Below are 27,834 nucleotides of genomic sequence, written 5' to 3' on the forward strand. Positions count from 1 at the left end.
TTTTAATAGGAACATATCAAGAGATTTTTTTTCCTCTTCTTTAGGATTTGCCTTTATTCAGCATCCAAGTCTAATGTTCGAGCAAGAGGTGAAGAATCTATATAATAATATTTTATCTGATAAGAACTCCTCAGTAAATTTAAAAATACAAGTGTTAAAAAACCTCCAGACCTACCTACAAGAAGAAGATACACGTATGCAGCAGGCAGATAGAGACTGTAAGTGAAAATATATTTTTAAATTTCACAGTGCAGCTACATACAGCTATGATACTCTATCTCTGTGGCTCTTTTTTTTTTTTTTTTTTTTTTTTTTTTTTTTTTTTCTTTTTTTTTAATCCAGATACCTAAATTTCCTTATCTGTTAGATAAAGGAATTCAGCTAAATAGAAGGGTCCTTAAGCTGAGGTATATAACTAGGCTTTTGGGGTATTCTTAAACTCCCTAAAATAGTATGTAAAATTTCATATGTGTGAAAGCATTAACATTTTGAGGGAGGAAAAGGATTATAGTTCTCATCAGATTCTCAAAGGGGCCTCTGACACAGTCCAAAGAAAAGAAAGAAAAATTTAAAATAAGAAAACCGCTATGAACCATTCAACATTTTGTGATGTAAAGTTAGTATACATGCTCTTAATATGTATTTACCCTATGCTTCCTTTTGTAGGGAAGAAAGTTGCAAAACAGGAAGATTTAAAAGAAATGGGAGATGTTTCCTCAGGGATGAGTAGTTCCATCATGCAGCTTTACCTCAAACAGGTGCTTGAGGCATTTTTTCACACCCAGTCAAGTGTACGTCACTTTGCCCTAAATGTCATTGCATTGACTCTAAACCAAGGTCTTATTCATCCAGTTCAGGTAAGTATGTTTTGTAGCAGCACTTACTAAAAGAGACAGATTGTTGTCATTTGATGACATTGTGATTGCAAAATAAGTAGTTCTTATATTCCTTTTGGGAGTCCCTGGGTGGCGCAAACGATTAAGCACTTAGCCACATAAAAGTTGGCAGTTGGAGTCCACCCAGGAGGCACCCCAGAAGAAAGACCTGGATATCTCCTTATGTCCACAGCCATTGAAAACTCTATGCAACACAGTTCTACTCTGAAATACATGGAGTTGCTATGAGTCTGAATCGATTCGATGGCAACTGGTTTGGTTTTGGGGTTTATATTCCTCTCAGTCTTGAACCTTCTTTGTCCTAAACTTAAGAATCCAAGTTTTAGAATGTCTTTTCGGTTGTTATTACTGCAAAGTATTTGTAGGTATAGTCATAATACCTCTATTAAACAAACTTCCCATGTCTAATAGTAGAATATGTATTTTGAATTATTTTTCTAAATAGGAATGATAGATTTGTGTTAATCCATATTTATACTTATCCCTAAGAACCAGAAGCATATAATGTCAAGAGAGTTAAGTAGGTTTAAGGGTATAATCCAACTGTTAAACAGAGTGGAGTTTTAGTACACAGAGAAGTAAATTATATAATCTGAACTCATTTTCTTCTTCTGTAAGTTGGAGGTAATATCAGCCACCCAACACATCAGAGTGCTACTGTGAGGATTAAATGATGTAGTAAAGATATATTAGCATTATTGAGGAATGGCAGCTCATGCTGATTTAGTAGTATGCACCATCTGGCATGATTGGGAGAGTGCCATAAGGTACAGAAGTGAATTTATTATATAACCAAAGCCTGTACCCTTTAGAATTTTTATTTTGGCTGTTTTTCCTGGAATTTTTTCTAAAATACGCTAGTATTTAAATATGCTATGTTCTTCCCAAAGGGGCCCTGGTGGCACAGTGATTAAGCACTTGGCTGCTGACCCACCAGCCGCTCCATGGGAAAAAGTCATGGCAGTCTGCTCCCATGAAGATTACAGCCTTGGAAACCCTGTGAGGCAGTTCTACTCTGTCCTATAGGGTCACTATGAGTTGGAATTGACTCGAGGGCAATGAGTTTCATTTTTGGTTTTTATGTTCTTCCCTATGTCCTGAAACAAACAAAGCACACTAATGATTATATACCTTTTTCTTGATGACTCAGAGTCTCTGAATGGCACAAATGTTTGAGCACTTGACTACTAACCAAAAGGTTGGAGGTGCAAATCCACTTCGTTCTACATACTTGAGCATATATTTCCTATGAACAAAAAGAACATTCTCTTACAAAACCATAATACAGTTATCAAATTCAAGAAATTTAACATTGATAACATATTATACACGCTTAAGCTAAATTTTGCCACTTAAGCTACTATTCTTTATAACTTTTTTTTCCCCCTGATTCAGGATTTAATCTATGCTCACCCTTTGCATTTAGTGCCGTATCTACTTTTTTAAAGTTGTTTTTCATTTTTCTGACCACTTCACTGCTGTCTGATTCAGATTCATTTAACATAATAGTGGTGTTTTGTGACTTCAGAAGGGTAATGAATGTGGCTGTTACCAAAGTCCTAGTTATCCAGTGAAGCCACATCTAAAATCTACTTGGTGGGAAAAATTTTTATATTTTTCTAGCTTTGAGTATGGAAAACAGATTACTTTTTGTCCTGTGTTCTCTTTACATAACAAATTCAGTCAAGCTTGGAAAATTATTGAATTATGCATTTGAAGTATATATCATAATCTTAAATGGACATTCTTAGTGTAGGAGTACTTTATGTTTGAAGAACCTTAAATTTACACTGACATTGTTTAAATTTTGCCACATCAGTATTTTTGCTGATGCTCGAGTGCTTTTGCTTTAAGCTACTTCTAAAGAAAGGTTAATCATTTTTCAAAGAACACAAAAACACAGACTTTGTGGGAAGGCCTATAAAGTTAAATTCATATATTCCATATATACAATGAGTTTTAACATACGTTGAGATACATATAGAGCTTTTACTACTGTGATGTCTTTTAAATACTTTATTTTTATTTCCAGTGTGTGCCATATTTAATTGCTATGGGCACAGACCCAGAACCTGCTATGCGGAACAAGGCTGATCAGCAGCTTGTGGAAATAGACAAAAAATATGCTGGATTCATTCATGTATGTATTTTAAAATTGTAAAATGCAAATTTAAACATGTTTTTCTTTGATAAACTATTTCTCTGATCAATGTCCTGCCCACATTCATGATATTCCTAAATATGCAACCAAGTTTGTCCCCAAGGTGTTTATCCTAGTTTAAAATTAACTCTAAGAATGAGCTAGTGGTGATAGTCCAGCAATCACACTAAAAATCAAGAGGTATGGGTTTTATTCCCTACCTTTTATGATCTTGGCAGTAATGGCTCTTCTGGGCCTCGGTTTGTCTTATATAAAATGTTCTTCCAGCACTTGCATTCTTTGATTTTACTTTAAATAAGAAAACCAAATAATTAAGTTAGCCTCAGAATATATTGTTCAAAGTATATTTTTAATTTGACTTTTAATTTCCATGGCAAAAATGAGACTTTTATTGATTTCAGATGAAAGCAGTGGCTGGTATGAAGATGTCTTACCAGGTACAACAGGCAATCAACACATGCCTAAAAGATCCTGTAAGGGGTTTCAGACAAGATGAGTCCTCTAGTGCTTTGTGTTCGCATCTTTACTCCATGATCCGTGGAAACCGCCAACACAGACGAGCCTTTCTAATTTCTTTACTGAACCTCTTTGATGACACAGCAGTAAGCATGAAAAACTTGTTATTTTAAGAAAATAAATGTTTTAGAAATTTTATATCTAAATTGCTTACCCTTCTTAAAATATTACCATTTTAGTAATTAATAATGACTATATTAAATGTGTATTGCCTTAACTCTTCTAAGTATTTACAAAGTATACAGTTAAAACTGAAGGGGGTGTGTTACATGAGAATAACATAATGGGGAATAAAATATAATTGTTTCTCTCTACTAAGTATCTTAAAAACTTTGATAACAGTTCCTGTAAGCATACCTTTAAATAAGCTGCATCACTAAACTATCACTTACATAGATTACCTAAATACATAAATAAGATAAATTTCTCTGATTTCTGTAAAACTCTGATATTGTTAGAATAACTGTTCTAGTTTTTTGGCTGCTGAGATCCCTAGTTGTTCAACTTGACTTGTTTAATTACAATTTTGACACTTACTGGCCAGGACCATAAGCTAAAAGAATAGAACGTCGTTTTTTTTTTAAGTTTATCTCTTTTTTTTGTTTTTTGGTTTTTTTTTATATTTTATTGTATTTCAGGTGAAGGCTTACAGAACAGATAGTTTCTCATGAAACAGTAGTACACATGTTGTTTTATGACATTGGTTAACAACCCCACAACATATTAACCCTCTAAATTCTCAACCTTTTTTTTGGTGAAAATACACATAGCCAAAGATAACACTGTTTCAAAAATTTCTACATACACAGTTCAGTGACATTGACTACGTTCTTTATCTCTTAATTTATTCGTTCCTTTTACACAAACACTTACTTAGCACCTGCTATGTGCCAGGCATTGTGCTAGGATATAGGGATAAAACAGTAATAAGATAGATGTGGTCTATGCCCACATAGAGCTTACAGACTAGTCCACATGTCACAGCTTTAGAAAAACCAAAGAGAGATTTTTTCTTATTTTAATCACTTTTTAGCTTGTCTTTATTGCTACTCCAAGACCAGAGTTTTTTGTTTGTTTGTTTTTGTTTTTTGCAGTAAAGCAAAATTAAAATTACCAGAGTATGATACCTTACTGGATTTCTCTTTTAAGACCTATATGAAGTTTTTGGGTCTAGTGAATAAATGTTACAAGCCTCTATTTCAGAAATGCCAGGAATATCGTTTAATCATCATAATCATCATCATATCATCATCAATATTAAGCTTTCATTGTATGTGTGACACTGTACTAGGAGTACAAAATGGTATGAGGTAGTGCTTTTGCCATCAGAAGATCCTACCTCCAAATGGGGGGCTAGGACACAATAAAGAAAATACATAATAATTAAGGTTAGCATATCCTGGCTGCCAGGTGATTTGTGTAAATAATATTACTCCAGTCCTTATCTCTCCTGAGCTTCTTTCTCTGTGGTTTCACTGCCTGCTGTATGTCATCAGCTGGATATTATGCCACTTCAGCATGTGAAATGCTAAACTGGAAGTCCAGTGTTTTCTTCTGGCTACCTCCAACAAAGGATGTCAGAGGAGAAGCAAATCACTGAAGGTTGAGAGGAATTAGATGAGATGGATCTGCTGTGTAAAGCAAGAGAGGAAGATGTTTCATACAGGGGTAAAAACATGAATAAAAGTGCAGATAAGACTGTGTGGGAAATAATGCATAGATTGTTATTTGACTGGAACAGAACAATCAGATAGTAAGTAAGATGTGGTATATGGAGGATTAAAAGTATGTGAATAAAGTGATGGGGACAGATGGCAAAGAGCATTTTAGGAACATGATTTGGCCATAGGGTGTTCACACTGGAGATTATAAGGGACTGATCTATTTTGACGTCAGTAGGAAAAGAAAGAACGGACAGTAGGAAAGAAGACACATTGTGAGCAAAGAATAAATAAAGGAGACTGTGAGAAGAGTAGTCTAAATCAAGGAGAATAAGAAGTAAAACATAGCGTGGGATCGTTGGTGAACTTGGTGAACAAAACAGATAAGCCGTGAGGGACAAAAGCGTGTTTTTAATGAATTTTGAAGAGTGGGTAGAGAAGACATGGTGCTGCTCAGGCTATTCTTTTAAGAAGTTTGAATTTAAAAGGAAAAAGCAACATAGAAGTTTTGTGACCAAAGTTGAAGAATTTTAAACAATTTTGAAAAGATTTATTTAGAGGAATCCTGAGCATTTTCAGTTTTAGGGTAAAAAAAAAAAACCTATAAATTATAGTGTTAAAACTGATAGATGAGGCGTAGGGTTCTATGGCTGCATTTCTCCGTTTTTAACATGTATGTGTTAATACATATTTAAAAATAAAACACAGAGTGAAAGTCTTATGAATATTAATAGCAGATTTATTGCATCCATCATATGGGGTTTTTGTTGTTGTTTTATGTTGTTTGGACAGTGAGAGAGGGGGGATGGTATGAGAGAATATTTTTGGTTGCTAGTTTTCCCTTTTTTTTGAGTTGTAAATTTTTTTGAAGGAAATTGAGTATTAGCATGCCTTTCTGTTTATTTTCTGTATGATCACGAAATGCTGAAAGTCTGTTTAAGACGCTTCTTAAAGCAAATAACTAGTAGTAACCATTATTTTTCCTCTTAAATTTTGCTTACCTCAGAGTTTTAATGATGTGGAACTGTGGTGGCACTGTAAAAACCACTCTCACATTCTAAGTTACATATAAATATTTTATGAATACATGAATGGGGGGGGGTGGTATTTTAACCCACATTTTTGTACTATAGTACCACTTATTTTTGATGACTGAATAGTAACTGTGTGTAACTGATCTCCATATGGATTAAACTCTTAGAAGCACAATGACGAATAATTATGAATGTATACTTTCTGATGTAGTATGGATTTATCATAAAGATCCCATATACTCTGTAAAAAAACTTCAGGGAATTTCACCTGGCAGCACTAAAGAATTTCACCTTTTCCGTCTTAAGGCAGAATGATGTACATCATTATGAAGTCTCTTAAACTTGGGTATAATATTTATCTGTAAAATTCATTTCTGCCCCCCCCCCTTTTTTCTTATATCTCTCTCTCTCTGAAACATTAACTGAGGTGAAAGTACCCTGTAATATTTTTTATAAAAGAGCATCTTTTATAAAATCCATCTAGATTATCCGCTAAATATGTGTACTTTTTTTTTAAAATTTACAGAAAACAGAAGTGAATATGCTCTTGTATATAGCAGACAATCTAGCCTGTTTTCCATACCAGACACAGGAAGAGCCGTTGTTTATAATGCATCATATAGACATTACACTGTCAGTTTCTGGTAGTAACCTACTGCAGTCATTCAAGGAGGTAAGTTACACACATTACTATTCTTAATGCATCTGTCAAAGTGCAGGCATGCCGTTTTCACTGTTTTGTTTCTCATTGTTCTTTTTATTCTTTTCACAGGTACATAAAATTTTTCTAAATGACTTTATTGAAACCTGGGCAGTACTTTAATTGGGGAGAGGAAGTGGATTGCTGTTTCATTTGTTTACCACTGAAACCATTCATTCCTATACCATTAATTGGACTTTATATATATATGGACTGTTTTATTGATAAGCCATCCCACTTCTTATTTCTCTCACTTTAAGCACTGACCTTAAGTGTTTGGTGTCCATTCATATATTCATTTAATCTCCATTTTAAAGCACCTTACTATTCTATAAATCTGATAATGCTGTAATTTACAACAGTATACATAAAGATATATATTGCTTATTTACAAAGAAACTCAGAAAATTGATAACTCCACTGATCTTCTCCCTTCACACCAGCATCATAATGGCTTATTGAGTGCCCAAAATCTTTACTGAATTTCTTGTTATAAACTTCATGTTTTTTCTTTCATGATTTTTAGGAGGAATGTAATTGGTTTAACTGTAAAATCAACCTAGTATAGCAGTAGGCACATAGGAAGCACTCAGTAAATTCTTTACAAGTTGACTGAAATGTTTTCATATATACCTGATGGTACAGGTAGATCCAGTTTTTCAAAATTATAGTGCTGAGAACCCAGCCTTTTCAAAACTAGTAAATGAGGGAAATTATTTTAGATGCTTCAGGGCCAGAATATAGAGGTCCCTAAACCTTTTCTACTTGAAGGATGGACCACAGACCATCAGCATCGACGTCCCCTGGGATGGGAACATGTAACACAACTACAGAATCTCAGGCCCCAACCTAGACCTGTTGAAACAGAATGTGCATTTTTAACAAAATCTCTGGAGGTTTAATACACACATTAAAGTTTGAAAAGTTAATTTCCCAAGTATTTTAGCCATCATGTTCCCTTATTTTACTTAGTATTATAGATAAAACTTGTAAAAATGTTTTCTTCCGTTTTGTTTCTTAACAGTTGCATTTTGAATAACTGCCTTTGTAACATGGTTTTTTCCACTCTTAACCCAGATGACTTTTTTTCTAAGAGCTAACAGTTTCACAGAGTACAAACAAACAGGATTTAAACATTCAAGGAAAGTTGCATATTATCCTGCTAAAAAGGTTTTGAAAGCAGAGTTAGAGGGAAGCTGAGGGTGATCAAAGCTACTATATTCTTAGTTGAATTCTAATTGCTGCTTTTCCACTGTTACGTCTTACTTAAGTACCAAACTGATACTTTGATAGCTAATTTGTCCTTCATTGCTATCCTATAAGAAAATTGTTTCCCTTGTGATTTCAATTTTTTTTCTTTGGAGGAGAGAGGGGCTTATTATGTTTGATTTTATTTCGTCTTGGAGCCTAATTCTTCCCCCAAGGATTATATCTCCAGTTGTTTATAGAAAGTCAGGGGATTTCAGCATACACAGTATTAATTTAAGGATGCTTTTTGGGGAAAATGTCTTCTGTTGAATGGAGCATACGTGTATTTATTAGCAGTATTTTGTTTTCCAACAGTAATTTCTCTTTCTTTCAGTCTATGGTAAAGGACAAAAGGAAAGAGAGAAAATCATCACCTAGTAAGGAGAACGAGTCAAGTGAGAGTGAAGAAGAAGTTTCCAGGCCTCGGAAGTCACGGAAACGTGTGGACTCAGATTCAGATTCAGATTCAGAAGATGATATAAATTCGGTGATGAAATGTTTACCAGAAAATTCAGCCCCTCTAATTGAGTTTGCAAATGTCTCCCAGGGTATTTTATTGCTTCTGATGTTAAAACAACATTTGAAGAATCTCTGTGGATTTTCTGATAGGTAAGTTTACATAAGCAGTCAGAGAAAAGGCTTTACTCCTTTCAAGTAATAAAGAAATATGAAACCTAGTTTTGATTGCATGCTTGTTTTGATGTTAAAAATGCTTCTTTTAAAAAAGGGGAGTTCATTTTTTTTCTTAAATTGCTGTGTAGTGTTCTGTTTTTACATACCAATTTTTAAAAAAATGGACAGACTCCTTTTTAAAAAAAAAAGTGTAGTCCCTGGGTGGTGCAAACGATTCAGTGCTTGACTACTAAGTGAATGGTTGACGGTTTAAATCTACCCAGCAGCCCCTTGGAAGAAGGCCTGGCACTCCACTTCCAAAAGGTTACAGCCATTGAAAATCCTATGGAGTACAGTTCTACTCTGAAATACATGGGGACACCATGAGTTGGAATCAGCTTGACAGCAAATAGTTTGGTTTTTGTTTTTAGTATTTTGTTATGTAATATACCACAATTTATTTATCCTTTCTATTATTGAAGGGAGGAAAGGAATATCCTTTTACACTGGTAATAGTACAATACAAGCTAAAGGACTTTTTTTTTTTATTTCCTTGAAAGAGCTTACTAGAGAGGCTAATCTTAAAATAGTTTGCAAATTTAAGTTTTTAAAGAGCTGTGAAATAATAGTAGGTGCAAACCAACTAGGCTGAGCTCTGACAGAACCCAAATAGTCTTTAAAATGTAAAATAAGAGATAGAAAAATGCTAATTATTGTGAACGCACCTGTAATTTTACTCACCATTAGTCACTAAAAATGTCTCTTCTCTGCCTGTACCAATTTCTCACATTCATTGAAACCTTACTTGAGGAACTATAAAGTCTGATGTTTATAGGGGACAGATAATAAGTGAAACAGACCTGAGCAGTGACAAACTGGAAAAAGCATATGTCATCTGAGGGGGTCAGATATTACTCAGGTTTCCATCAGCTGTTGTCATGGGAGAAGATGGGCACAGTGTGGCCAGGACAACCACTTTTTCAAGAGAAACTGAAAATCCAGATTTTTATGTGAAAATCTTGATTAAATGTTGCCAAATAATTCAAAATAATTTAAAACCTTAGGTCTTGGGATAGTGCTGAGGAGTTGAAAAGGTTTTTAAGCAAGTTGCTAATAAAAATTAGACATGAGAAACTAATTTCACTAAAATGATGCTTCTTACCTATATTTGGAGTTCTCCAGACATGTTGCTTCCAGAAATTCAGGTTACTTTTCTCTGTCTTTATCATTTTGATGCTTCTATTCAAGACAAATACAGAGGGAAACAAGAGAATATTATTCTTTTTAATTTTTGCCTTTATGTCTTTACTTCCCTTTTTAAAATTGTATTTATTTTGTGTTCAAGTCCATTGGTTGAAGTCGTAAGACAAGAAGTGTAACTATTAGTAAGTAAAATTTAACTAGAATCAATTTAAATATAAGTGCCTGAAAGTTTTTTAAAGTTTGTGGTTTTATTTTCCAAAAAACAGTAAAATTCAGAAATATTCTCCATCTGAATCTGCAAAAGTATATGATAAAGCGATAAACCGAAAAACAGGTGTTCATTTTCATCCCAAACAAACACTGGACTTCCTGCGGAGTGATATGGCTAATTCCAAAATCACTGAAGATGTGAAGAGGAGTATAGTAAAACAGTATCTAGACGTGAGTAGTCAAACCAAAATATATTGTCTTCTCATAGTGACATTTATAAAGAGCAAATTATTTTGGGAGATAGCTATCTCCTTTACGTTACGTGTAAACTTCATATACTACCAAAATTATTTCTTGAGCTTTTTTTTGTGGTAAAATATGCGTAACATAAAATTTACCAATTGAACCATTTTTGAGAGTACAATTCAGTGGGTTAAGTTACCTTCACAATGTTGTGTACTGTCATGTGCTGTTGATGAGTTACTTTAAATTTGCCTTTCCCATTGAATTACATTTTTTTAGATAGCAACAGCCCATCAAAAATTTTATTTTAGAGGAAATGGAAGTTTATAGGACAACGTATGTGTGTGTGTTTTTTAATTTAATGGATTACATAGCTTGTATTTCGTAAATGGAAAAACAGTGAAAAGTTATCCTTCGTTTAGCCATTCTGTTCCTCTCCTTTCTGGCAACCAATATTATTAGTTTGTTTCTGTAGATAAATTTTTATTGGAACACAGCCATGCCCATCCATTAATCATTGATAACTGCTTTCGCACTACAGTGGCTGAATTAGTAGTTGTTACAGAGACTGTATGGGCTACAAATCCAAAAATATTTGCTATCTGACCCTTTACAGAAAACATTTGCCAACCCCTGACTTGGACAATAAGTAGTTTGTTTCACCCATACCAAACTATTGCCGTAGAAACCATTTAGGGATTTGATAGTCTTGTTTTGAGATATTTAGTTAAAACTCTAAATTAGTATCTTTTTTTTTTAGTTCAAACTCCTCATGGAACATCTGGACCCTGATGAAGAGGAGGAAGAAGGGGAGGTGTCAGCTAGCACAAATGCTCGGAACAAAGCAATTACCTCGCTGCTTGGAGGAGGCAGCCCTAAAAATAATGCAGCAGCAGAAACAGAAGATGATGAAAGTGATGGGGAGGATAGAGGAGGAGGCACTTCAGGGGTGAGGCGGAGGAGGAGTCAACGTATTTCGCAGCGTATTACGTAAAATGATTTTTATGTGCTTATATATGTCAGTCTATTAAATGTACACCAAGTAATGTAATACTTATGAGAGAAAACATTTTGTAGATATTCTCTACTTAACCATTTATACATCCTTTTGTAGAAAGTTTAACATAAACACAATAAAAAAGAAAAAAACAGATGAGATTTATCCAGCATAAAGGGTTATTAATTTTTCTTTGGATTGTATTAATGTATGTTATCCTTTTTATTGTTGCTAAGTTTTTATGTAGCTTTATGGTTCATATGTATATATAATTTTATATATCAATAAGAGTAAAGACACGGGTACAAATTAATAAGAGTTACATGGTTTTACAAGTATATGTTAACCCCTTGGCGCTGGCGGTCACGGTGCGTCTCATTGCCGGCAATGGAAGTGTGCCGGGAAATCCCAACTCCCGGCGTCAAGGGATTAAAAGCAATAAAAACAATAATTTCACTAAAATTCTTTTGTGTAACACTTGGTCTTTTTTCCCCCCTCCCAATGTTTTAGTCATTGAGAAGGTCAAAACGAAATTCAGACTCTACCGAGTTGGCAGCACAGATGAATGAAAGTGTTGACGTCATGGATGTCATCGCTATTTGCTGTCCAAAGTACAAAGATCGACCACAAATTGCAAGAGTAGTACAGAAAACCAGCAATGGCTTCAGTGTTCAGTGGATGGCAGGCTCCTACAGTGGCTCCTGGACTGAGGCTAAGCGCCGTGATGGCCGCAAACTGGTGCCTTGGGTAGACACTATTAAAGAGTCAGACATTATTTACAAAAAAATTGCTCTAACGAGTGCTAATAAGCTGACTAATAAAGTTGTTCAGACTTTACGATCCCTGTATGCCGCCAAGGATGGGACTTCCAGCTAATGAATTTGTACACGCAGCCAAATTTACAGGAATTTTTTTAAAAGGCAGAAAAACTTGAAATATCAACATTCTGGCAAAAAAAAAAATAATCAGTTTTATGAAGAGTAAGAATGGAACCTGGGATGCAGGAACAAAAGAAGGAAATGTTGGGCAAACATTTTTGTGGGAGCTCCCTTCGCTGTTGTGCAGCAGAAACAGATTCTCAGTTCATTTTTACTCCCACTGTATTATAGTTTAACAAAAAATGTTTATATCTTGGAAGAAAAAAACTTTCTGTTTAAAAAAATAAACAAGTGAATGTTGGAAATTAGTCTGTTAATGTTCTTAATAAAGTGTTCTTGGAGTTTAACCTAGCAGCGGATGGCTTTCTTTAGCTTAGCCCAGTTTCCAGGGAAGCATTGTTTTTTCCAGGCTGTAAAATGGCAGAATCTCCTGGACATATAATTTATTCTGTTGAAAAAAAAAAAAAAAGCATGCAGTATCTATGACCTATCTGCAGAAGGAGTTTTTGTAAATGTAGATTTTGATGTATTAGGTCACCCTGAAAACAGTACAAGAAAAGGGATCCCCAGGCAATCTGGTGGAGCGAATACTGCAATAAATTTTTTTACTTCTCTTTGTTACTTGTCTGTTTCCATTTGAATTTCTTATTGTAAAGATCTGTTTAAATCCATTTATATTATTTGCAGTCTTTTATGTAAAATTTATTATATCACTGGTTTTCAAAGCAAAACATAAAATATTGTTTATACAGTTTGTATAGGCTGACTTCTGAATAATTGGTATCTATTATTTTCATTCCCATGAAGAGGGTGTAAACAATTAACTCCAGGGTTTTATTGTATCCTGCAATATTTAGTATTAACTATATATGATTTAGCACTGTGCCAAACACATTTTCAAGAGTACATTTTGATATAAAAAGAAACTATAGTTTATTCCTTGTATGCTTCAATTTCTTTCTAATGATGTCATGATCGTAATATTTATTTTTTAAACCTCGGGAAAAGGTAACAATCTTGGGGAAAGGTAACAATCATGCTACTTTGGAAAACCAGCTCTTCTCTTAATTAAAATTATGCCGTGTTATTTTTAGAAATAATCAGAGTTGAGATATGACACTTCATAATTACACTACATTTTCCACAAATTATTTTTTAATGCTGAAAGGGGAGTAATTTTACTAATTGAAATGTTTGTTTCCTACTCAAAGTATTATACATCTTTTGGGAGCAGTTATGGGTATTCGTTAGTTACTACAAATATCTTTTGACTAAATGGGGAGGCGGGTATTTAATCAGTTGATTTTCATAGTTGACACTCTTAGAAATAGTAATGCTTAAAATTTACAAGGGATGAGGTCTGTTTCAAATTTAATAATTTTTTAAAAGTGTACTTATTTTTAAATCACGGTTTTTAAAAATTGACTTCTTGAATGCAGGTTTTATGAAATTGGTAAATAAATGAAGGAATTCAATTTGTGAGGAAGAATGACACTGCCACAAAAAACCTTTTTGTGAGAACCTATTAAACAAAGATGAAAAGAACTGCTCAGGATTTATTTCCTATGTGGAATTCTTTCAGAATGTTTTCTTGAAGGAAATGTTTTTACACTATTCTTTTTCTTCCATTTAACTTCTTGTTTCCTCCTCCCTTTTACTGTGAACTCTGTGACAAATTAGATTGCCTCCCCCTTGGAGTTTGTTTATGCATACATACTGTTTCTTGTTCAACAAAGGATTTGAGGTGGCTAATGAAAACAATAATATATCAATAAGAGTAAAATACCAATTAGAGAAAATAAAAAGAATATAAAGTCCAGCCTAGAAAGTACTAAAGAATAAAAATGAGGGTCAGAAAGCCAATTTAGAAAGCTATGTGCCTGACACTTAATGATGCATGCTATCATTTAATTCTTTCACAAAAACTTGTGCTCGTTAAATACTTTATCCCCATTTTTTAGATAAGGAAATAGAGGCAGAAGGATTCAGTAATTTGTTAACAAATGTCAGAGATTGAAATCTAGAATTAGAGTAGTTCTGTCTCACTAAGCTAATTGAACATCAGGCATTAAGGGAAGTGATGCTTACTGAAGTAAGCCAATTCCTTAGGGGTCCTTGGAGTATAGACCTGGGGATCCTACTTAGAGTGAACTTTAAGAAAAAGGCACACCATAGTAGGGATTCTGTTCCCTCTGGTCATAGATAAGCTGCTATGTTGACTATTCATTGGAAATTTTACTCAATAGAGTTTGGGAATTTTCCATATATGCTAAGCTCCATTTTTTTAATCTATTAATGTAGGACAAATGCTGATACAACTCAAAAGCCTTAACTTTTAAATATACAAAGCAAATGTTTTCAATAAGTTGAAGATTGCTCAAAGGTGATTTTTTTCGGTCTTAACACTAAAGGCCTTGGCAGGCAAATACACAAAATCAAACTTCTCAAATATATTGAAGTTTCACAGAGTTCAGTCTTACTCTATAGTTTGTTGATAACTGGAGTAAGCCATATCATGTATTAAAAAGAAGATATGTTGTATTTGATATAAAAATTTCCAACTGCCTCTTGACTTTATTAATTTAGCATTTTATTAAGTCATTATTTTAACAAAGAATGGGTTTTTTTTTTTAAAGATGTCTATCAAAATACACGTGGCAGAACAGAGAATTGGGTAATCAAATGGAATGCTGAGCTTTTAGAGAAAAATAATATATAGCTATCCTGTTGATATGTTGAGTATTCTTAGCAGGTAACTGAAGCACACAGGCAGTTTTGGTGGTGGTAGTGTGTCTCATGAAGACAGGTAAGTCAAGCTGATTTTTTGTTCGGTGTAGATTTCATGCCCAGTAAATGAATTATCTTTTTTTTTTTTCCTTTAGAAAGTATACTTAACCAGGGAAGTGTGTGATCTTCCCTCACACACACACTCTAGTTGCACAAACAACTCATCCTGGTCACTACCAATGTCCAAGTGGTCTGCATCTTCAGAACTGTTGTTATGGATCTTAAGCTGGAGTAAGATTATTTTTGCAAATATAAAACCCATTAAGATTACTCATTTGAAATAATTTGAAACACAATGGAAATGTTTGCCCTTCAAAAATTCCAGTTGTTTGAACTTTTTGCTGTTTGCCTTGCCTATTTTAGAACTCAAAGTTTATTTAATCCTCTGGCTACTTTTTGTCATAGGAAGCAAATAACTTATTACACAAATTGATTTTACTGATTTTGTGTTTTTTTCTTAAATGCACCCTTGTCCTATTTGTCCTATCTGAGAAACAGTTGAATGCAAATTTGCATTATAGAAAGGTCACTGACCAAACATTCCATTTGCATAGTTTATTGGCTAAGTGATCAAAATCTCCATGTGTTTCATACTACAGTAACCACCCTCCTGCCCTTTGTAAAACCCCAGTTATACATTTTATTTTTCTTATTTGAAATAATGTTTTTAATTATTTTTAACTTCTTGTTATGGGAACCCCGCGTACCAATCATTCTGAGTTTCTGGCCCAGCTCGTTTGAATGCCCCATACACTACCTCTCTTCTCCATGTTTTTCTGAGATAAATCACAGTCATATATATTATCTTTAAATATTAATACTTCCTCATCATCAAATATCCAGTAAGTGTTCCAATTTTCTCATAAATGTCGTTATTTTAAGTCAATGTATAGGTTTCCTCATCTTTGCAAATTTTTTATAAATAAACTGAATTGTCTGTCCTTGAGTTCTTAAGAAGACAGTTGATTCAAAGTAAAGGGACTACAGTTACTTTGTGGCTTTTCATCCTTTTTTCCTACCTGAATTTATTGTAGGTTTGAGAGACATTGTCTCTTTTCTAAATTCATAAGTACTGATTATTCTGCCCCCTGAAATGAAGTAAGGGGGTAGATCCAGTTTTCAGAAAAATGGTGATAAATGTTGTTTATTCCTTTGAATTTGAGTTGACAAATGCCAAGCAGGAAATTGGAGATGAAGAGCTAAACTATGGAAGTGGAAGTTTAAATAGATGCCAGAGGACACTTTAGAACACTATACAAGGCACACAATTCAAAACTCAGCATTCTAGCTGTGTAGAGTAGTCAGAGTTCCTCTATTACGCAGAAATTTTGTGTTAAATACTGTGAAGTAAGTAGACTACAGCCTTTAATCATCTTTATTATATAGCTTTTAGCTATTACAGTTTTTGTTGAATGGGATTTTCCTCTACCTTTGTACTTGTGACTTTTTCAGTCATTGTTTAATACCAGTCACACACAACTGTGCAAATGAAAAGTTGGTGTTATTTCATCAAATAGTTACAGTGTCTCCATCCTTTACATTAGCCCTTCTTTCTCTAAGAAACAGCAGTGTAAATTTGTCTTGATCATAACTTGTAATTTAGACTTACCTTACTAGATTTAGATATGGAACAGAGCTAGAAAAGTCATTATGAACTCAGTGTGTCATAAAACCTAAGCCAATAATGAGTCCCCACATTCCATAGTTTAGAAAATGCTTATAGAATCATGACAGTGTGGGGAATCTAAGAGATCATTTAGTCCAGATGTTCTTAACCACTTTGAGTTCATGAACTGCTTTGAGAATCTAATGAAAGTCATGAAATCTCTCCTTAGAAAACTGAATAAGTTTATACCCATAATTGTGCATACAGTTTTAGGGGGTTCATGATCACTATCACCCCAATTCCATGTATGTCCTGTCTTGGGGATCCAGGACGGGATAAAAGTTACTGTCTAATCCAAACTTTTTTTAAGAAGGGGAAATTGAGGTTCAAGGAGGCAAAGTGATACCTACAAGTTACAGCCTAGTTAGTACCACAGCCAAGAGCTGCCCTCTGGGTTCTTAGACCAGTTACTCTTACAAGGAAGATTTTATCTAGGAAAGTCCTTATTAAGTTGCATGTTAAGCAAAAGAAAGACCTTAAAGACTAACAACTTTTAAGATGCGATAAGAGGAAAGGCTAATTAATGACTAAATTTTGTAAGTTTTTTATATCTTATCAAGAGATCCATTTTTTTTTATATTCTCAGTTTCTGTGATGCCTGCCATCCTCTTTCTTACATAAATGGAGAGGGTAAAATATGACATTTTATTGTGTTCTGTTTTTATCTTCTACATTGCGAGGCTTGATGTAGAAGACTGGTAAAACCAAACAGTGTTGACTTTAAAGTCAGAAGACATACTTTGAAGCCAGTGTTTCTGAAATAAGTGTAAAATGAAGTTTGGTAAATAAACTAACAGGATATTATACGGAAGCTTATTTAAGGAAATCTGTAATCTTTTGCACATATTTGGATCATCAGAATGTTTGCTTAAGTGAAGAGAAAAAAAACTAAACCCATTGCTGCCGACTCGATTCCAACTTAAGGGGGATGGAATTCTGAAAATGGGAACAGCAGAGTGTGGGAAGAACCAGGGTGAATGTAGTACAGTATCAAAAGATGAAGCTATAAAAAGTAAAGAGGGGTAAGTAGAGATTCTGAGAAAACAAATTTTAATTTGTAGATAATTGAAGGGCAAGGGATTGGAGCCCTGGTGGCACAGTGGTTAATCACTTGGCTGTTAATCGAAAGGTTGGTGATTCGTACCCTACCAGCTGCTCTGTGGGAGAAAGATATGGCAGTCTGCTTTCATAAAGATTACAGCCTTGGAAACCTTATGGGCAGTTATTCTCTGTCCTACGGGGTCACTGAGTCGGGATTGACTGGACGGCAATGGGTTAAGCAAGGAACTGATAAAAGCTCACCCTGACCACTACATAGAGAATAGAGTTGAGGGTGTCAAGAAGAGGACACTAATGCAGTAGTCTCCAGTAAGAGATGTTAGAACCTGAGCTAGGATGATTGTGGTAGTACGGATGAAGAGAGGACTGGAGGGATGACAGATGTAGGACTTGACAGTTGACTGAATGCAGTAAATGAAGACAAGTGTCAAGTTACCTGGTTTTTCTAGCTTTGGTGACTAGGTTCAATTTTAAATACACTGACAGTGAGGACCTATAGGATATTAGGTGATGTCCTGAAGGAGGGAACATATACAAGCATGACACTTTCGGGGGGCTACATAAGGGAGTCAACAGTATCTAAGCTGTAGAATAAGAGTAGCACACAGCCAACGAAGGACTTTGGAGACTACCAACACTTAAGGTGCAATGAGATGACAATGAATTTGTGGAGGAGACAGAGAAGAAATTAAGATTTGATTATGGGAAGAATCCAGAAACAGTCTCAAGAAGGAGGAAGAGAGCAATATATGAAATCCAGCAGTAAGATCAAGACTGGAAAATGATTTTTTAGATCTGCCATTCAGGATGTCAGTGGTGACCTTAGGGAAATTAGTTTCAGAGAAGAAGAGAGCAGAAGCCAGATGGTAGTTAAGAAATGAATGAGAGTCTTGTGGAGGAGGGTGGCAAGGCTGGGAAGAAGACAACAGGGTACTGAAATGTTGACAGGTGAAGCTGGAGAGGGAAGTAGATAAAGGGCCTGAAATGTCATTCAAAAGTTTGAAACGGCTTTAAATACAGTAAGTTATGCTCAGGGTTGTGGTTTCAGAAAGATCATAGTTGTGTGATAAAGATCACTCACTGGCTGCAATATGGAGAATTACAGTGATGCCAAGCTGCATCGTTGTGTTATTTTTCTCCAGTAGTACTCAGCTACCCAAAAAAAGTGAGTTGTCACTGTGCCAGGTTTGGGTCTAGTTCCCAGAATCAAGTTGAAGTAGATTGGGAGAAAATGGAGAAATCAAGGTTCAGAGTTTTCCATGAAGTGGAAGAGCAAGTGTAAGGTTAGGTGCTGCTGAGTCAGTTCCGACTCATAGTGACCCTATGTACATCAGAACAAAACTGTCCGATCCTGTGCCATCCTCATGATCATTGCTATGTTTGAGCCCATTGTTGCAGCCGTTGTGTCTGTTCATCTCATTGAGGGTCTCCCTCTTTTTTGTTGACCCTCTACCAACCATGATGTCCTTCTGCAGGGACTGGTCCCTCCTGATAATGTGTCCAAAGTATGTGAGATGAAACCTCACCATCCCCGCTTCTAAGGAGCATACCAGCTGCATTTCTTCCAAGACAGATTTGTTCATCCATGGTATATTCAATATTCTTCACCAACACCACAATTCAAAGGCATCAATTTTTCTTCAGTTTTCCTTATTCATTGTCCAGCTTTCGCATGCATATGAGGCGATTGAAAATACCATGGCTTGGGTCAGGCACAGGTCTTTTGCAGCAGATTTGCCCAATGCAATATGTACTTTGATTTCCTGACTGCTGCTTCCATGGGTGTTGTAGATCCAAGTAAAATGAAATCCTTGACAGCTTCCATATTTTTTCCGTTTATCATGATGTTGCTTATTGGTCCAGTTGTGAGGATTTTTGTTTTCTTTATGTTGAGGTGTAACCCATACTGAAGGTTGCAGTCTTTGATCTTCATCAGTACGTGCTTCAAGTCTTCTCTTTCAGCAAGCAAGGTTGTATCATCTGCATATCGCAGGTTGTTAATAAGTCTTCCTCCAATCCTGATGCCACATTGTTCTTCTTATAGTCCAGCTTCTTGGACTGTGTGCTCAGCATATAGATTGAATAAGTATGGTGAAAGAATACAACTCTGACGTACACCTTTTCTGATTTTAAACCACGCGGTATCCCCTTGTTCTTTTTTAACGACCGCCTCTTGGTCTATGTACAGGTTCTGCATGAGCACAGTTAAGTGCTCTGGAATTCCCATTCTTTGCAATGTTATCCATAATTTGTTATGATCCACACAGTTGAATGCCCTTGCATAGTCAATAAAACACAGGTAAACATCTTTCTAGTATTCTCTGCTTTCAACCAGGATCCATCTGACATCAGCAGTGATATCCCTCGTTCCACATCCTCTTCTGAATCCAACTTGAATTTCTGGCAGTTCCCTGTCAATGTACTGCTGCAATCATTTTTAAATTATCTTCAGTGAAATTTTACTTACATATGATATCAATGATTTTGTTCAATAATTTCCACATTCTGTTGGGTCACCTTTCTTTGGAATGGGCACAAATATGGATCACTTCCAGTCGGTTGGCCAGGAAGCTGTCTTCCAAATTTCTTGGCATAGATGAGTGAGCGCTTCCAGCGTTGCATCAGTTTTTGCAATGTGTGCAGCAAAAGTATAGAATAATGGGATGACACAGTCAGAGAAACTTACGTGTAATATTTTTGATGTAGAGTGGTTCTGGGTGCAAGGTGCAGGGTATAATCCTGGGAATGAATTAATAAAGTGAAGAGGTGAAGTTTGGCATTGAAGAAATGAAGGAATCACAGTCTACTTTCTGCACTTTTTTCCTGAGCTAGAACATTAGATTCTTCCTTCTTTCCTACTATACTAACAGTTTGTCTTTGATATTGCTTGATATTGACACTGCTTCATTCTTTTTACAGTTTTTGCAAGTTCCATCATTTGACAAGCATTTGCTGAGTACCTGCTATGAGCAAGGCACTGTGCTGGACACACTGGGAATAAGCGTGCATTCTAGTGGGGGAGACAGAAAATGAACCACAAGGTACACAATTGTTATACAATTTGCTTACAATTAAGATGAGTGCTTGAAAGGAAAAGTAAAAGATGCCATGAGAGTACGTAGCACTGCAGTAGTCAGAGGGGTGGAGATCAGAAAGGCTTCCTTCTCCAAGTGAAACTAATCCTCAGATCCAGACTGATATGCAGTAGAAAAAATGTTGTTAGTTGCCATCAGGTGGATTCCAACTCAGGGTGACCCCATGCGTGTAAGAGTAGAACTGTGCTCCATAGGATTTTCAGGGCTGTGACCTTTTGGAAGTAGATCACCAAGCTTTTCTTCTAAAGTGCCACTGAGTGGGTTTAGACTGCTCATCTTTCGGCAAGTAAAAACCAAAAAACCAAACTGATTACCATCGAGTTGATTCCAACTCATAGTGACCCTGCAGAACAGCTGGTGGGTTTGAACAGCCAACTTTTCAGTTAGCAGCTGAGCTGCTTGGCCATTGAGCCACCAGGGCTCCTTTTATCGAGTGCTTGACTGATAGATATACCAATAACAGTAGTTGAACTGTTGGGAAATAGGAAATCCTATACATTATTTGCTCCAAAAAATTCCTTCCTTAGGGACATGACGAAGTATGAGGATAAAATGGATGAAATGAGGGGGAGCAAGGAGAGTGTCACAAATAGATGGCACAGGATGTGCAAAGGCCCTGAAGGAAGGAGTATATTCCTTCAGAAACTTCACAGTCACTGTGAATGGCAGAGAACATATGAGAGAAGAATGATGAGATGAAATAGGGACCAAATCATGCTTTTGTAGGCCATGTTAAGGATGTCCTATGAGCAATGGGGAGCCATCAAAGAGGTTAAAATTGGTGAGGATGGAATAGGGGAACATCAGATTCGCATCTTTAAAAGATCACTGGCTACTATTTAGAGAACAGTTGGAGTGGGGCCACATGGTCCAGGGAAGAAATGGTGGAACTTAGGTTGGGGTGGTGGTAGTGTAAGTAGAGAAGTGGCCTCATTTATAGAACTATTTAGGAAGTAAATTCATCACATTGCTTTGGTTGGCTATTAGTTAAATTATGGTAACAAGAAGATAACAGGAATGAATTTCCTTGGTAAGAATTAGTGAGTGGGACAAGTCCTTCTGGATGTGTATCTAAATAGAAGACAACATGACTTACCTCCTGGTTCATCTGGAGGACAACACATGAGGAAAGGAATCAAAAGATGTGACACTATCCAGAAAGGAAGAAAATAGTCCAGTTATTTGGGGGATTTCTGCAGAATTTAAAATAGTTAAGTCTTTAAGCTCCTGATTTTTGTATAATTCAGAGTAATTCCAAGATAAAAATTTAAATGAGATGGTCTTATAACTCAATAATGAAGTTTATATTATTTAATAGTTTAGTTTTTCTAATTAAATTCAAAGAAATAATCCTTTGTCCCACTTCTCCCCATCCAGACTTTCTTTGTAGACACAATCACTTTAAACTCTTTCAACTCTTTATTTGGGTAGTTATATCCATATTTTAAAAGAATATACTTTTATAATTTATTAAATTCTAGACCTTATATGTTGACTTATATTATGATCTAGTGATGTTTTCTTTTGATAGATAAGGACTTGGCTTTTTCTACCACTCCCCTCCTCCCAATATGGTTATCACTATATTTAATGAGTATTTATATAAGACTATGTAAATATTGTTAAGTTACAGCTAGTGTATATGAATACGTTTCCTTTCTTGTAAACTTTTTGTTTCTCCTTTAGTGAATAATTGCTTTGCTTTTTCACTCACATAATTTCCACCTAGAAATCTTCAGTTCTTTTGAAAATACTCTTTTATATTCTTTTGAGTCTTCTTTCCCTCTATTGCCTCTCATGAGCCTCAATCAGGAAACCCTTTCCTGGAGTTATTCTTAACTTTTGCACCAATCTGGGCTGGTTGTTTTCCAGGACTGCTGCAAAGCTGTTGAACCAGACTTTTCTTGCCCCTCTTTTGGTTGGACCGAGAACCCACGTCTGGAACCATGTCTTTCTCCTTTTTATTTAAAAATGCTCAATTCACTTGTGCACATACTTCAGTAGCTTCCTAAGAATAGGTGCATATGGACAAACTTCTTGAATCACTGGATATTTGAAAACGTCTTTATAGTCTCCTCATGATTGATAGCTGGGTCTAGAATGCCAAGTGGAAAATTTTCCCTTTGAAAGCATTTCACCACAATCTTCTAGCCTGTGCTGTTGCTATTAAGTGGGCTGATACCATACTGATTATTGTTCCTTTGTACACAACCTGCGTTTTCCCTCTCTAGAAGCTTTTAGAATATTTTTTATATTTCTAGTATTCTAATATTTGACAATTATAAGCCTTAATATGGATCTTTTGTTATTCATTGTGCAGATCATGTTGTAGAATTTTAATCTTTAAATTTGTGTCTTTAGCTTTGGAGAATTTTGATAATTTCTTCCCCTTTCATTTCTTTATTCTCTCTTTCTGAAATTTCTGTCATCAGATATTATCTCTCCTGGATTGATCTCAGTTATGTCTTTTGCTCATTTTTTTTTTTCCATTCTCTTTGTCTTTTGCCTCTGTCTTCTTTGAGAGTTTCTCAACTTTATCCTCTAATACTTCTATTAATTTGTTTTTAATTTCAGCTACATTTTAAATTTCAAAGTGCTTTTTCTTGTTCTCTGACTACTCCTCTCATATAGTAATTTGTTCTTATTTTGTGAATGCAACAGCTTCTCACATCTCTCTGTCAGTTTCAAAAGTAGAATTCTCACTTGTCATTTGGTGGTCTGAGCTCAAGACACAGCCAATGTATTATGTGTTCAGGTTCAAGGAGGCAGATACATCAAAATCCTGACTCCTTTGAGTTCTGATTCAAATTATAAACAGGAGTCAGACAGATGGAGATAAAAGTAACAGTTTTGTGAAGGTTATTCACTAACTAGATAGTGGATAAGAATTATCTTAGGTGAAGGGCAGGACAGCACACACTACAGGGGAAGTCAGCACAACTGGACTAAACCAAAGCTAAGAAGTTTCCTGAATACAGTCAAACACTTTGAGGGACAGAGTAGCAGGGGTAGGGGTCTGGGAATGATGCTTTCAGGGTACATCTAGGTCAATTGACATAACAAAGCTTATTAAGAAAATGTTCTGCATCGTACTTTAGTGAGTGGCATCTGGGGTCTTAAGAGCTTGCAAGTAGCCATCTAAGATGTATCAATTGGTCCCAACCACCTGGAGTAAAGGAGAATGAAGAACACCAAAGACACAAGGAAAGTATTAGCCCAAGAGATAGAAAGGGCCACATAAACCAGAGACTTCATCAGCCTGAGACCAGAAGAACTAGATGGTGCCTGGCTACCACCAATGACTACCCTGACAGGGAACACAACAGAGAGTCCCTAATGGAGCAGAAGAAAGGTGGGGTGCAGAACTCAAATTCTAGTAAAAAGACCAGATTTAATGGTTTGACTGAGACTGGAGGAACCCCAGAGAGCATGGCCCCCAGACTCTCTATCAGTCCAGAACTAAAACAATTTCCAAGGCCAACTCTTCAAAGATTGGACTGGACTGTGGGACATAAAATGATGCTCGTGAAGAGTGTGCTTCTTAGCTCAAGTAGTTACATGAGACTAAATGGGCAGCTTCTGTCTGGAGGTGAGATGAGAAGGCAGAGAGGGTTAGGAGGTAGTTGAATGGACATGGGAAATCGGGTGGAAAGGAGGAATGTGCTGTCACAGTATCGGGAGAGCAATTAGGGTCACATAACAATGTATGTATAAATTTTTGTATGAGAGACTAACTTGAAATGTAAACTTTCACTTAAACTACAACAATAAACAAACAAAAAAAAAAATACGGCAAGGTAAAAAAAAAAAAGAAGTATCAGTTTTATTGTCAGCAGAACCAGAATGGAGAACATATTGTAGGCTGGACCTACAACCGCAATCAAGCTTGCTGCTATCTGCCCCAAACCTAGACCTTGAGATCCATCTGCTGGGGAACATATTCTGCAAGGTACATAGACACTTATCTACTTAGCCAGCCTACTAAAAGAGATATTGATACCCCTCACTCATCAAGCCCCAGTAGTAAAACAGAAAGAATGAAGTCACACATATACTTTATATATATACATTTGCACATATATATATAATTCATTTTATTTTTGTTATTTTGTTGAGAATGTACACAGCAGAACATACACCAATTTAATAATTTCTACATGTACAATTTAGTGACACTGATTACATTCTCTGAGTTATGCAACCATTCTCACCCTCCTTTCCCCAGTAATTCCTCCCTCGTTAACATAAACTCACTGCCCTCTAAGTTTCCTATCTAATTTTTCAAGTTGCTGTTAAAAGATCACAATGTTCAAGTGATCTTAAAAAGGCATTATGATCAAGGCAGACATTCTTTACTAGTTAAACTAAATTATTGTTTACTGGTTAAGCTAGAGCCCTGGTGGTGCAGTGGTTAAGAGCTATGACTGCTAACCAAAAGTTCGGCAGTTCAAATCCACCAGCCGCTCCTTGGAAACCCTATGGGGCAGTTACACTCTGTACTACAGGGTCACTATGTTTCAGAACCGACTCAACAGCACCTAACAACAACAACAACAATTAAGCTAATTGGTCCTCACAACTGGACCAATAAACAACATCACGATAAATGGAGAGAAGATTGAAATTGTCAATGATTTCATTTTACTTGGATCCACAATCAACACCCATGGAAGCAGCAGTTAAGAAATCAAAAGATGCATTGGGCAAATCTGCTGCAAAAGACCTCTTTCAAGTGTTAAAAAGCAAACATGTAACCTTGTGTACTTGACCCAAGCCATAGTGTTTTCAATTGCATCATATGCATGCGAAAGCTGGACAATAAATAAGGAAGACCAAAGAAGAATTGACACCTTTGAATTGTGGTGCTGGTGAAGAATATTGAATATACCAGGGACTGCCAAAAGAACAAACAAATCTATCTTGGAAGAAGGACAACCAGAATGCTCCTTAGAAGCAACAACAGCAAGACGACACCTCACATACTTGGACCATGTTATCAGGAGGAATTAGTCCCTGGAGAAGGATCATGCTTGGTAGAGAGAGAAAAAGAGGAAGAACCTCAAGGAGATGGATTGACACAGTGGCTGCAACAAAGAGCTCAAGTATAACAATGATTGTGAGGATGGCGCAGGACAGGGCAGTGATTCGTTCTGTGTACATAGGGTCGCTATGAGTTGAAGCCAACTTGACAACACCTAACAACAACAAAAACAGTTAAGCTAAACTCTTGTTTGGTTTTAAGAAGACTTCAGGGGATATTTTTGGTTTAAGGTTATATTTCGCTTTTAATGCATGTATTCCATTCATTTAAAAAAATGGAAATCAATTGATATTGGACTCTTGCCACTCACCAATTGGAAATGTAAATTTTCTTTAGTAGAAATAACCTCACAGAAATAGGAGAATAGGATTCCCTCTGTCATTGTCCCAGCATGACAATTTGTTTTAGTTTTTAAAAACAATTTCTTCCATTTTCTGCATGATATATTTTCTCTATTATTTTGCCCATGTAATTTGGATTCTCCCTTTCATGATGAGAACTTTCTTCAAGTGTCAGATGATGCCTCACTGTCCCTTCAGATTTTAGAGCACAGTACTAAAAAGCTTATTAAGGTCTGAGTGTAGAGGTAGAGTTCTTCAGGTGGACCTCACTCTAGGGCAGCGATTGGCAAACTTTATTTTTTTTATTTTTTTATTTTTTATTTTTTAACATACATTGTTATGAGACCCCAACTGCTTACCCCATTCTGCAACAGCACACTCCTCCCCTTCACCCCTGATTCCCCATGAACATTCAACCTGCTCCTAACTCTCTCTGCCTTCCCCTCTCACCTCTGGACAGAAGCCACCCCTTTGGTCTCTTATAGCTACTTGTCTAAGAGGCACATTCTTCACAAGTGTCACTTTATGTCCCAGAGTCCAGTCCAATCCCTCTCTGAAGAGTTGGCCTCAGAAATTGTTTTAGTTCTGGGATGATGGAGAGACCAGGGGCATGCTTTCCGGGGTGCCTCCAGTCTTAGGACAAACTTTTTCTGTAAAGGGCCAGAAAATAAATATTTTGAGTTTTGCAGGCCAAAAGGTCTCTGTCGCAACTGTGCACCTCTGTCATGGAAGAGCAAAGGCAGCCATAGATAATACGTGAATGAACAGTCATGATTGTGTTCCAATAAAACCTTATTTACAAAAGCAAGCAGCAGGCCAGATTTGGCCATCTGCCATAATTTGCTGACCTGTGCTCTAAGGTGATCACAGAGGAAGCTGGGGCATAACTGCTAGGAGTTCTTTGCGCAGGTTGCAGCGAAGAGAAATTGTTAACTGTTCTACATATAGACTTATAACCCATCCCTCTGGTTTTGGCTGTCTCACCATGCCCCTTTTTGTGCTTATCAGCTCTGAATCTCAAGCTTACTTCACACTATCCTCTTTTGCACAAATTATATTGTGGCTTCCTCCACCCTACTACACCTGTTGCTACTCCTCCATTCACTTTCCATCTTCCAAAAATTTGTTGAAACCTCTCACCCAGGGATATCTCCTCTCCAATGTCTTTGTTTGTGTATGTGTGTTGGGTTATACAGTTTTTAATTCTTTTATTTATTTCCTTTCCCTTGTGTCTTAGGAGAGAGAGGGATTAAATATATATATATATATAGATCGATTATATTTATCTAGAAATTATTTAAAAATTCTTAATACTGAGGTTAATTAGCTTGTTTTTACAGTTACTGACTCTGAATTTATTTTAAATATTTGTCTTTTTTTTTTCTTTAAACCCTCTATAAAATTTTTCCTTCAGCTAGGCAACTCCTGCACAGCAGCTGGCCCCAGGCTCAGGTCCACATATAAAGGAACAAACTGGGATATTCAT

General features: G+C 35.9%; 1 protein-coding gene across 5 annotated transcripts in view; it reads left to right on the plus strand.

The window, feature by feature from the left end:
- Positions 1 to 13,243, plus strand: part of NIPBL (NIPBL cohesin loading factor) — a 213,703-nt gene extending 200,460 nt beyond the window's left edge. For 3 of the 5 annotated variants that reach the window (XM_023741999.1, XM_023742002.1, XM_023742001.1), the window contains 9 exons: positions 45 to 218; positions 667 to 857; positions 2,929 to 3,036; positions 3,459 to 3,659; positions 6,795 to 6,941; positions 8,551 to 8,825; positions 10,298 to 10,472; positions 11,245 to 11,433; positions 11,992 to 12,847. In XM_023741999.1, coding sequence (XP_023597767.1) covers positions 45 to 218; positions 667 to 857; positions 2,929 to 3,036; positions 3,459 to 3,659; positions 6,795 to 6,941; positions 8,551 to 8,825; positions 10,298 to 10,472; positions 11,245 to 11,433; positions 11,992 to 12,357 — 1,826 coding nt within the window. In that variant the 3' untranslated portion in view covers positions 12,358 to 12,847. Of the gene's footprint in view, positions 1 to 44; positions 219 to 666; positions 858 to 2,928; positions 3,037 to 3,458; positions 3,660 to 6,794; positions 6,942 to 8,550; positions 8,826 to 10,297; positions 10,473 to 11,244; positions 11,475 to 11,991 lie in introns of all 5 variants that reach the window. The other 2 variants (XM_004387886.2, XM_023742000.1) reach the window with 2 other exon arrangements.
- The last annotated feature ends 14,591 nt before the right edge of the window (positions 13,244 to 27,834 follow it).

Source organism: Trichechus manatus, unplaced genomic scaffold (genome assembly GCF_000243295.1).
Source record: "Trichechus manatus latirostris isolate Lorelei unplaced genomic scaffold, TriManLat1.0 scaffold00197, whole genome shotgun sequence".
NCBI lineage: Eukaryota > Metazoa > Chordata > Mammalia > Sirenia > Trichechidae > Trichechus > Trichechus manatus.